The sequence below is a fragment of the Nicotiana attenuata genome, unplaced genomic scaffold (genome assembly GCF_001879085.1).
Source record: "Nicotiana attenuata strain UT unplaced genomic scaffold, NIATTr2, whole genome shotgun sequence".
Taxonomy (NCBI): domain Eukaryota; kingdom Viridiplantae; phylum Streptophyta; class Magnoliopsida; order Solanales; family Solanaceae; genus Nicotiana; species Nicotiana attenuata.
The window spans coordinates 1,277,457-1,290,068 of NW_017670267.1; the positions used below are offsets into that span (position 1 = coordinate 1,277,457).

At 34.3% G+C, this 12,612-nt stretch overlaps 1 protein-coding gene across 1 annotated transcript in view; it reads left to right on the forward strand.

Annotated features, from left to right (window-relative positions):
- Window positions 1-270: 270 nt before the first annotated feature.
- LOC109236970 (uncharacterized protein At1g08160-like) overlaps window positions 271-12,612 on the forward strand; it is a 36,200-nt gene continuing 23,858 nt past the window's right edge. Inside the window, exons 1-2 of the mRNA XM_019403210.1 lie at window positions 271-634; window positions 939-1,035. Coding sequence (XP_019258755.1) covers window positions 271-634; window positions 939-1,035 — 461 coding nt within the window. The remainder of the gene's footprint in view (window positions 635-938; window positions 1,036-12,612) is intronic.

The window sequence follows — 12,612 nt, forward strand, 5'->3', positions numbered from 1 at the left end:
TCCCTTTAAAAAACTGTAGCTTCGTTATAATTCTTTGCACCTTTTCTTTTTTCCCATATAAAACTATAGCTCAACATTCTTCTGACAACAAGTCCAAATCCAAAACTAAGTTCCACAACCACTCTTCCCCGCCCACAACCGCCACGCGCCGCTATGCCACGTCATAATCCCGTTAGCCTATGTAGGTGCATAGCCATTGCAATCTTAACCCTAATCATCATCGTTGGAATAACCGTTCTCATCATATGGCTAGCATTAAAACCCCGAAAAATGGTCTATTCTATCGAAAATACTTCAGTTCATAACTACAACTTAACCAACAATGACCATTTAAATGCCAACTTCAAATTCGGATTACGAGCCTATAATCCCAACAAGAGAATTTCCATATATTACGACAACATTGAAGTGAAACTCTTCTTTAACTATCAACCAATTTCTTCTAATGATGTTGAACCATTTTTTCAGCCTCATAGAAATGTGACACGTTTGGATCTTTCACTTCCGGCGAAAGACGTGGTACTTTACGACGACATTGCGCGTGAATTTAAGACAGAAAGAAGTGCTGGGGTTGTGGAAGTTGAGGTGAAAATTAGGGCAAAGATAAGGTTTAAAGTTGGAGTATGGAAATCAGGTCATAGGACGTTGAAGATTTTGTGTACTCCTAAGGTGTCTTTTTCTAATTATAGAAGGAGTTCTAAGTCTTATCCTTGTGATGTAGATTTATAAGCTGCTTTTAATTTTTTTATTTTTTGTTTTCTCATTTTTTTGCGATTTATGGTGTGATTTTTTTCTTCTTCTTTTGTTTGGTTTGGGATCTTTGTTTTTTTGGGGTTTATAATGAATTATTGTAATTTCTTTTTGGTTTTATCATGAAATTTTCTGTTGAAAGTGTGGTGTATAAAATTGTTTGGATGTGGAAATGTTTTTCTGTTCAGTGCTAAAAACAGGGATAGAAAGCCCTGGTTCAATTAGGGGAGGAGGCAGAGAAGCCGAGCTACGGGGCTACGGTTCAGTAGTTTTTGCTCAAGCAGTGTATTTTTGTTAAAAAAATTATCAAAATATTAATTTCAAAACCCAGTCATTCCCACTCATTCTAAAATTCAGAACACATAAGGTTAAAATTTTAGTTCCACCTCTGATTGCAATGAGTAGTAAAAACGAGTCTAGGATTTAATTATTGAAGCGTTTTTTGGTTAAAGTAAAAAAAAAAAAAAAAACTACTATGTGAGACCTCAAATATTGAGTCAGAGCGAGCAATATATAGCTTGACAATTAAGCCTAAGCTGTTTTATATCATCACATATGACATATCGAGCATGACTCTTGAGGGAAATCATGTGGGTCTTTTGTTCTGAATAACACGAAGGAAGCCTATTGAGAGAAGTGAGAGTTCAATCGGTTAGAACTTCTTTTATGTTTGCTAAGTGCACAACTATTCAGAGACTTTCCTAACAATTGTGTCTCTTCTCTTTTTTTATACACATAATTCTATCAATTATCGGTATGTGAAATAAATAATGTATTCTTGATTGTTTTCATTCGTAGGGAAGTATACCAATAGTCCTCAAAGTGGATGGTCTTGGATTTTTGTCCTCGCTTGCCTCATGTACAAAACTTCAAGTTTAATGTATATGACCCCTAACTTGCCCCTTGAGTAATTCTTTTAACTTTTGACCTTAAAATTCTACCCATGGAACAAGTGGATCAAAAATAAAAGATCATCTCAAAAGATGTCATATTTCTACAATATTTAGTTGGCCAGATTCAATATTTTTTTTTTCTAGCCGGTATATATAGTTTATACATTAATTATACATAGTTATACATATATTATACATGTATTATACATCTGCCAGCTATTTTAGTTTAAGAGATTAAGTGAGCGGCTATTTGGGTTAATTTTTTTTCTTTATAGAAGAATTAACTCAAATAGCTACCCTTCTAATCTCTTAAACTAAAAATAGCCAGCGGATATATAATTCATGAATATTATATAATTATGTATAGTTAATGTATAATCTATGTATACCAGCTAGAAAAAGTAAACATTGAATCTGGTCGGCTATTTGTGTAACAATCCATTCACCCTACGAATTTGAGTGTCCAAAGTGACAAATGTGGGCTCCTTAAAAAACGGGAGAAATTCATAAATAGCCAGATTTACAAGTGATCATTCAAAAATAGCCACAGTTTCAAAAATAATCGAAATTTAGCCACTTTTAATGTAAAGATAAATCTGAACGAAAACACTGTTCAAATCCAGAAAAATACTCCAGCATAATATACTGGAGTTCCAGTGTATTATACTAGAGTTCCAGCAAAGTGTACTGGGACTCCAGTATATTATACTGGACTTCCAGCATATTATACTGGAGTTCCAATATAATATACGGTCCAGCATAATATGCCGGAAGTACATACACAGGTGCACCGAGCTCCAATAGATTATGCTGGAATTTTCCGTGTTGCAGCAAAATAGTGGCTATTTTTCAATAATTTTGCAAACGTTGACTATTTTTAAATGACCAGTCCGAAAACTGGCTAGCCCGTGTTATTCCACCCATGGATAGAGAGTGAAGCCCATTTAATTCCTCATTCCTTTTGGAACATCTAGAGGCTACCAAAAGTACCTGGATTCTTATCCCAGTGATCCAGCCCATTACGTTTTTTTTTCTTGGGGTTTTGACACAGTTACCCACAAAAATAAAACTATTTACTCTTGTCTATCCATTTGTTTTTCCACCCATAAACTAATTATATTTCCTACCCATAGTAGGTTTTTTGGGGAATTTTCTCTTTATTCTCCAATTCTTTTTTTTTTCTATGCTTCTTTTCTTTTCTTTTTCTTTTCTCCTTTTCTTTTTTCTTGTTTTCTTCTTATTTTTTTCTTTTTTCCTATACTAATTTTGTTTAACTTCTTTTTTTTATATTCTTTTCTCTTCATAATCTAATTTCATTTACTATTTTCACTATTTTTTATTATTCTTTTTTTTTATATTATTACTAAAGAAAAATCAAATTGTGTACCAATTAAATGTAGCTAATACAACCAAAAAAATATTAACTAACATTTGATACCAGTATAGTATATAGTTATACCAACATGGTATATAATTGTGCGTAAAGAGTTAAAAAACTTTAATTCAATTATTAAACTGAAATAATATCAGTTGTCAATAAAAAATTTTAAAAAATCTAAAAGGATCTAATTGTAAGAGTATACCGTTACATTATATAGCATACTATAATTTTGCATTTTCAATTTGTCGCTCACGCTAGGTAAAAGCTTAAAACAAATTAAAAGGGAAAAGGCAAGTGAATTTACGGGTAATAAGTATACTATTATAGTATATTGTATACTATTACAGCATATTGTTACAATATCTTGCATATTATTACAGTATACCATAACAATATATTTGTATACTATAATGGTATACTGTTGTAGTATAACTATATACTCTTATAGTATATTAGTATACTGTAGCGGTATACTGTTAGGTAACAGTGTTCTTCTTCGATTATTACTGTAGTTGTGTTCTTCTTCGATTTTCAACTGAAAATTTCGATCTCAATCACCTCAAATCAGCTCCAAGTCTTGACCAAACTGACTCAACATTTAGTTATAGTTGCCAATTAATATTTTAATCACGTCGGTCAAAATCTAATCAAACAATTACAAACTCGACATATGCAATTTATGATTTTCAAGTTTCAAGGTCTTTCAATGGTTGATCTAATTTTTCTTACTATAAATCACTATGAACTTCTCAAAAGATATTAGAAATAATTATTTGTAACACTAAACGTTCAAGTTCTGCTTCGTTGCAGGTACTAATTGTTTTGGTTTTGAAAAATTTGCTAATTACTTTTAATATTAATTGATCACGCCCAGCTATGCCTTATAAAAAGAACTAAGCGGTCGCTGCAAATATAATCCGGTTTACAAGTCCGGAGTCGAATCCCACAGAGAACTAAGGTTTAGCTACAGCTGTTCACTATCACCAAGAAGACAAGCTTGAACAATTCCTAACTTATAGATATTAAGATTCTTGTGTTTAACTACTTAACTAACAAATTAAAATAGTAAATTAACAACTAACGATACTGGGGGTTAGAGAAAAGATTAAGCAGGTCTAGAGTTATGATTTCCCCTATTGTCGGAATCCTTCCGCTATGTCTTCTATAATTTCGCCTAAGTATTCTCTACCGATCATGAGCACTCTTATTACCGTAAATCTCTCCCGAGTAATTACGATAATTTACTAGACACGCTCTCCCGAGCTACGCTAGCTGGATTTTAATACAGCTCACTTCAGATCGCACCCAAGGCTTCATTATCCCTAATCCCACCTTTAAACCCTCGGTTATTGATCCCTCATATACTCTAGGAGTGGTGTTGTTCAACAATTACCTAAATATGCACTCTCTCCCGAGTTATGCATACTAAATAGGCACAGCTAATTGAGAGCTCTTCAATCAACCAGAATATAAACGTAGTTGAACAAATAGAGAAAAGCTATAGCTCAATTATATAAAAACATAACAAGAATTTATCCTACAAAAGGTTCTATCAAAACTCTAGATAACAAATTAGCTATTCATAATAGTATGTAAAACTACAATACTAAAAGTCATAACCAACAATGAAAATAGGAAGAGGAAGGAAAAACTCGTAGAAGAATTCCCCGCCTTGCTCCTAGTGTGTTCTTGCCTCCAAGGGTGTTGTCTAACCCTAAAATAGTGTCTCTTGCCTCCTTAGGTCTAATTTGTGTCCAAAATATGTCCCCCTCCTCTTTCTTGGCCGGCTTCCTTGGTTTAATATAGGGTTTAGGGCTTAAAATCCCGTGTTTTGCACATAAGTCCCTGAAATTTCCGCCACCTGTCGCGGTTTTGCCGCGGTCGCGGTTTTGCCGCGGTCGCGGTTTTGCCGCGGTCGCGGTGGAACCGCGGCCAAACATGCCATCTGATTCTTCAGTTGTCCGCGACCATCTTCTACCGCGGTTCTGCCGCGGTCGCGGTGAAACCGCGGTTTTTCACCCTGTTCCGTTTGGGATTTGGAAAAACGTAAAACATGAAAGTTGTAGCCCTTTGAATTAGCTCTCCAACCATATATTGTGGAGCCCAAATGGAGTTTTGAGCAAAATGTTATGTCTATTTTACTAGACAGTGCGCAATATACCTTTTCAAGTCTTCGTTCGTACTTAATTATCAAATTTGACCCCCGAACACGATCCCGGCTTAATTCCTTGAGCTTTTACGCAGACTTCAAGGTTTCAAATCACTTAAAATCATTCCATAACATCTATATAGCTCGGAATCACACCTACAAGGCATAAAACACATAATTAGTGCAAAACACTAGCGATTAAAGCGCAAACTCAATTAAAGTGCAGTAAATTCGAGTGTAATAAGCGACTAAAATATGCAATTATAGCCTATCATCATTAATCATTTAATACTCAATTACTAAATTGTTAGAGTTCTACATTCCTTTAGTTAGTTGCATTTGATTTTTTTTAATTATCACCGATAAATTAAAATAAAAAACCAGCATAGCTACTAAGTACAGAGAAAGCCTATGAAACTTTTTTATAAAAGAACAAGGGGGACATTAACGTTTGGAACCAAATATAAGCTTCAGCCAGAAAGGAAAAAAAGAGAAAAGGAGAAGAAAAAGATGAGGATAAGTGCAGGGCAGTTGTAGTAGATGAAGTATGCGGGTAAATACTTTTGGTCGGATAGGTATTTAGTGTAACTAGTTTGAGAGTAGGTAGAAACGGATAATTATTTTATAGTAGGTAGGTATATAGCATAAATTGCTTTCTATCTTCATCAAATTTAATTTTCTTTTATTCATTTTTGTTTTCCTTCTACTTATAAATTAAGAGCCCGTTTGGATTGGCTTGTTTTAAGTGCTTTTAAGCTAAAATAGCTTTTAAGCCATTTTGTAGTGTTTGGATAAAGTAAAAAGGTGCTTTTAAGCACTTGTTTTTAAGCTAAAATGGCAAAAACAAGCCAAAAGCCAAAAGTTAGAATTCCTAACTTATGGCTTAAAAGCTATTTTGGCTTAAAAATTACTTAAAACAAGCCCATCCAAACGGGCTCTAAGTATAGACTTGACAGCACCTAATTTCGCCGCTAAGTATCACCCACCCTCAAAACATAATTAATTCAAACCATAAATATAGATAAAATGTTTAAATTTGCCTCCGAGCTAAATTGCTGGTTTAGTGCCTTAGTCTGTAACATTACACCAAACGACAATAAGAGTTAAGACACAGAACTTGTATTATAGCCAATAAACTTTTTCAAGGATTGCATTTTAAGATTAGACTTTGTGAGAAAAAGGTAGGTGGGTAAAGACTAAAGAGTGAGAGTCCACATCAAGTAAAATTGATAGTGCTATTCTCATTACTCCTATGAAAATAATTGGGTGTGGTAGTTGATGAGTCTTTGCTCTCTATGAGTAGAAGTCACCGTAGCTCAATAGCAAACCTTACAAGAAAATTTTCTGATCATTAAAGGCTACATATATAGAGGAACTAGCACCACTCATATTTGTTATTACCTACTACCGTTATTTGATTAATTTAAGCTAACGATCTCTCTTTTTTAATTTCTTTTCTAAGTTTGAGGCTTTAATGCTAATCCAGTGTCTTACTGCCATGATATTGTTTGAAGAACTTTTCAATGGAAAAAGTTTAGGAGTTAATATCCTAAAACCCGCTTAAACTATACAACCTTTGTCAGTTGCCTACTTGAACTATCACATGTCCCTGAAAACCCCCTGAATTATATCCCCTTTAATAATAAAACCCTCTCATCGTTTATGTGACATAATGTGTGTGTTAAATCACCAAAGAGCGTGTGAAGGTTGAAAAAAGTCATTAAAATGGCCCGCCTGACAGTGTTTAATGGCTAATTAGCCTTTCTTTTTTAAATTTTTTTATCTTTTATGTTCTCATCTTTTTCTTTATGTTTCACCTTCCTCGTCTTTTTTATTTTTCTTGTCCATTTTTTCACCTTTCTTCTCCATTTTTCATCTGAATCCATTTGAAAATTCTCTCTCTCTTGTCAAAACCCTAATCTTCTATACCGATTCAGCAGCATAACCCTAATTTTTGTCCCAATTTTCGAGCATAAGCAAGAATAGACAAAGCAATTGAGGTTTGAACCAAGATTAATGGAGAAAATCGCTACTGAGAGAAGGGTGTAGCCATTCTTCGATGAGAGCAAAGAGAAAATGAGTTTTATACAATTGACCCACTAGTTTTAACCCTAGCCACCTTTTTTATTTTTTTCGTATAATTTTTTACAATGATATAATAAAGAGTATTAAAATCTTAATTAAGTCTGCTTTTAGATTGAGCCAAATATCGACGTAGATTGCCACATGGCAGATTTAAAAAAAAAATGGAGCGTGCATTACATGCACTAGTAAGAATGCGACGAAGTGGTTTTATTATGAAGGGGGATATAGTTCAGGGGGTTTTAAGTGACAAACGATAGTTTAGGTAGGCAATGAGAAATGTTGTATAGTTTAGGCGGGTTTTAGGATATTAACTCAAAATTTAGCGGATTGATTGAAAACATTAAATTCACTAAGGACATGTTTGGAAAGCCACCCAGTAACTAAATTTTGGTGTAATTGGGTGTAATTACACAGTTTTGGCATCTTTGTCTAACCAAGTAATTACCCGGTCATCATTTAATTGGTGGTAATTGAGGGGGTGTAATTACACTCCGCAATTCTTAGGGGGGAGCTGAGAATTGCTTGTAACTACATGGTGTATTTATCAATTTGTTTTTTGAATCTCTTTTATTTTCTTTTTAATTTACTTTTTATTTTTGTATTCTTTTTTTATTTTTAATTTTTTAATTTTTAAAACTTTTTATATTCTTTTTTTTTCATATATTATATTTTTTATATTATTTATTTTTTATTTCCTTATTTCTCATTTCCCAACCTTTTTCACGTGTTTCTACAAAATTTCTTATATTTTATTTTTTTCTTAATTATTTTTCTTAATTATATAACACCATGTTAAAAATTTATTTGTGTTGTGAAGTTCAGAAATTTCTAGCTGATCAAAACAAGTCTTAAGATTTAACTCATACTCCGATAGTTCAAATTTCGAGTTTAGAGAAGGTAAAATTTGAAGACTTTTTTTTTCCTTTCAAACCAAGAATTCTTGAATTAAGCAATATATCAAAAATAGAAGTAGCATAATTGCAAAATAAAGGTTGTACTTTCTTATTTAAAGAAAGCTAATGGTACTACCGAACAAAAATAGTATTTTGATTTTCACAACCCAAAATCCACTATAGGTCGTGATGGCGTCCAACTTCCCCATTAGGCAAGCCAACGCTTAATTATTCATTTTTTTTTTAAATCATGAATCTTATTTAGATAGAGAGGCCAGTGCAATAAAATAAATCGTAGTTACGTACAATTTAATTAAAATAATAAGTAAACGCATATCAATGTAAAACAATCCATAACAATTCTAGAACACCCACAAAACCCGGTGTCACTAGTGCATGAGCATCTAATAGAAGGTACAATAACAATACAACGGCTGTCTGGAATACAAGTTAGACAGAAAAATGTAAATAATTCTGATGGAGACTCCGTATGCTGCAGATCGTAACATGAGATGCAGCTCACCGTAAAGTCCCCGCAATAGCTGCTCCTTTGCGCCCAAAAGACCACAAGAAATATATATACCTGCACAATAAGTGCAGAAGTGTAGCATGAGTACGTAAATCAACGCATACCAGTGAGTATCTAGCCTAACCCCGAAGAAGTAGTGACGAGGGGTCGACACCGGCACTTACTAGTCGTCCGATATATCAAGTATAGTAGAAAGTAAACAAGCATGAGGCATGATAAATAAACAAAGTGAACAAATATAGGTACGTGGTACGATCCTCCTCTAAATAGTAAACACAAGCTCTCAATTATCGGTTATCTCCTCAACCGGAGTATATAAAAAATGGTCCCCACCAAATAGGTCGTCACAACTCAAATCGAAAAAACTCATGGATATGTTGTCTTCTTGTCAAATATTACGCACGATTCTGCCGAGGCAAACGAACCGATCCCATAAGAGTGTTTCATGAAGTTGCCGAGACGAACGGCCCAATCCCATAAGAGTATTTTATAGAAATGCCGAGGCGAACTGCCCGATCCCATAAGAATATGATACTGCCGAGGCGAACGGTCCGCTACCATAAGAATATGATACTGCCGAGGCGAACGGCCCGATCCCATAAAAATATGATACATAGTCTTGCCGAGGCGAACGACCCCATCTCATTAGAATAAGAGGCTTTAACGGGTCCTTGACCCCACTCACGAATATACGTGTGAGTTATGAAATTTAAGAAAGCTTTTCGATGAGAACGCACGATGCGGGACAAATTCATAAGGGGAGCACAATTATTCGGCGACTAATCAAGCAGCTCGTCAAATCTCTACAATAGCGAATCTATCACTGTACGTAAGCCTAGTCTCAGGTCGTAATGCGAAATAAAGGAATTCAACAGGCAAGGATAACTCAAATAGTACTGTTGATACCCAATTTTTCCCTCATATTTCTAAAAAATACATATATACCTTCAAAATAGCATATTTGCATCATCATCTAGTTTATGAACCTATACAAGCATTTTTCATAATTTTTCATGATTTTTAAAGGCTTCAAATTAATTTCTTTCTGTATTTTTATTATATAAATATCCAATAATTATCCTTCAAATTATTTTTATGGTGATTTAATCATCTAAACTCATCATTTATACCAATAAGTATGTTTTTAAATATTTTACTGCATTTCTATAATTATATTTGTATTTTTAGACTAATTGCACATATTTTGCAATAATAGCCCATATTCATTTAAAATTACGATATTTATGCAAAAAAAAATCTTTTTATATTTTTGTGATGTTAAATTATTATTTTTAATCATTTAGTGCATAACTAATATTTTTGTTATTTATTAACTATTTTATAAATTATATTTTTCTGCTAAAATAGAGTATTTAAATAAAAACCCAAATCTTACCTATTTCCGAACCTAAACTACCCAAACCTTATCCCAATTACCCCTGGCCTAAGACCAATTAACCCAACTCCACAACCTGGTCGCAACCTATTTAACCACCCGACCCAAAACCTCTTTTAAATCATGGTCGTTGATCTCTGAGATCAACAGCCCACATTACCCTCTCCCTTTTAATTAACCTAACCCACCCCAAACCCTAGCCATTTCTCACCGTCCGCCGCCCTTGAATCCTCTCATCTCTCAAACCTAAACCCTAGCCGTCTTCCCCCAAATCCCTCTCCTAATCCCACCTAACATGGGATTCCATGGTCGTTCCTTGCCATATATGACCTCTCCCTGGTAGTGGGTCCCTTTTTATACTGCTTGCCTAAACATGGCAAGCAGATCTCATAAAAATCAAGCCGAAAATGGTTCAGATCCTTGATTTTTCTGATTATTCCGTCTATATTCGTTATATGCTCTATTGTAAGTACGAACATTTCTATATCTTCTGTTTATTCTTACTTACCCTAAATTAGGGTTTTCAGATCTCTTTAATCGAGCCAAAATTGGTTCGATTCTCTGATTTTAATGTTACTTGTGTTTATATTCATCCTATGCTACTGTTTTTATGAATATTCCGTTGATATTTGTTTTCCCTAAAGCTAGGGTTTACCTATTTTTCCTAAAAGATCCGATTTTTATTGATTTTTGCATGATATTGCTTCCTTATTTACGTTTGATTTTATAGTGTTTCCTTGTTTACTTATTTAATTTCTACTACTATATAAATCCTTTCCCTCATTCCCTTTAGGACAGACTTGAATCGTGAATGTTTACTAAAAACTGAAGTTACTACTCTTTGTTCTCTAATACTCTTGTTCTATATTCTGGTTCTTGGCCGGCTGAAAGCCAAGGCCAGAAATTCTGGGTTCTTGCTACTGTGAGCTTTCGTTCTTTCTTGTTTTTCGTTTAACTGGTGAGTTGCTGAACTTTTGTCACTTCATTCCTATTTACCTGTCATTTACATATGTTTTCACTTCTGGAGATTGTAGTTCAATGTGTTTTCTGGGTTGTTCATGTGTGTAATTCTGATTGCTTTACTTCAATTTTAGATCTCTTCAACCTATGACTTTATTATGTTGGTAATCTGAGACATGCCTAAACCTAATTTGAGTTAATCAGATTCTTTTCAGGCTTATCTGGCCTATGTGTTGCAACTTCCTGAGACACTTTAGCCTCTCCTTGGTGTTTAATTTTGTTATCAATCATGCTTTACTTACATAATTCTTGCAATGACATGTTCTCACCCTGCCTAAATTCCGTTGCCTATTAATATGATCTATACTTAGCATAATTTGAACCTTTTCCTACTATGAGTCTGTCGATGCCCCCCTTTTCTCGCGAAATCGGGTTTATGATATTTGGGTGGACAACTCTTTTTCTTTTGGGAATTGGGTTTGCAATTTAGAAGACTCGCCACCTAATGATTAAGTGCATTAGGACACTAAAAATAAAATTTGATTTAGAAAAACCAGAGATTGGGTAAGGGCTTGAAATTATCTCGAGGGGAAGGTGTTAGGCACCCCCCAAGATCCACTAGTGTGGTTCCCGGCCATGCTACAATTGTGACTTTAAATACAAACAACAAGTAAACAAGCAAACATTGTAAATACTAGATAGCTTTCACATAATGGTTGCAAACAACTGAAGTACAAGAAGTTTGAAGAATGCTGAAATTTGGAAGAAGGCAGTTTTATAATTCTGAAAAAAAAGGGACACACAAGTAAAGGGGAAGGGGTTTGCAAATAATTGATGCAATTAATCAGAAAAGAAGTGAAAGAGGCGGAAGTTTTGGGTAGAAAACAGTACTGAAAATCAGACAATTAAAAGAGAGATTTTGCATAATAAGTACAAGTGATTGAAGTAAAAGAAGAAGTTAAAGAAACTGAAAACTAAACAGCTTTAAAATTCTGGAAAAAGGAAGTAAACAAGTAAAGAGGGAGAGGGGTCCTAGGTTTATAAATAACACGGATCACCCCACACAACACCCGGTAACCATTTATACACGTGGTGTTATCGCGTGGTCATCATATCCATGTCTACCCTTACCCACCCCGTTAAGGTATTAAATCGCGGAATGATCTTGTTACTTATTGCATGCTATTACCCGTCCCAATCCTATCAGACCCGGAGGTATTAGGGACTACTAGTCCTAAAGGGGAGGGAAAATTGGCTTTTAGAGTTTAAAAAGGACAAAAGTCTAAGGCGACATTCAAAACATACATGACAAGTATGAGGAAGCACATAACAGACAAGGCTCAAACAAACCTCCTTAAAACATAAAGAACATATAGTTTTAGCATGTCTCTCAGATATTGATTAGGTCTTTAATTAAACTTAAACGTTAAGGCGTGGCTGATTTATCACATATTTTCAGATAAGAAGTTCAAATTAGGCCTGCCTGCTGGTTGTAGTTATTAAAGACTGGTGTAGTTAATTAATTACCTAAGGGCCTGCCTAGGTGAGACCTATGGGCATGATATCTAGCAATGCG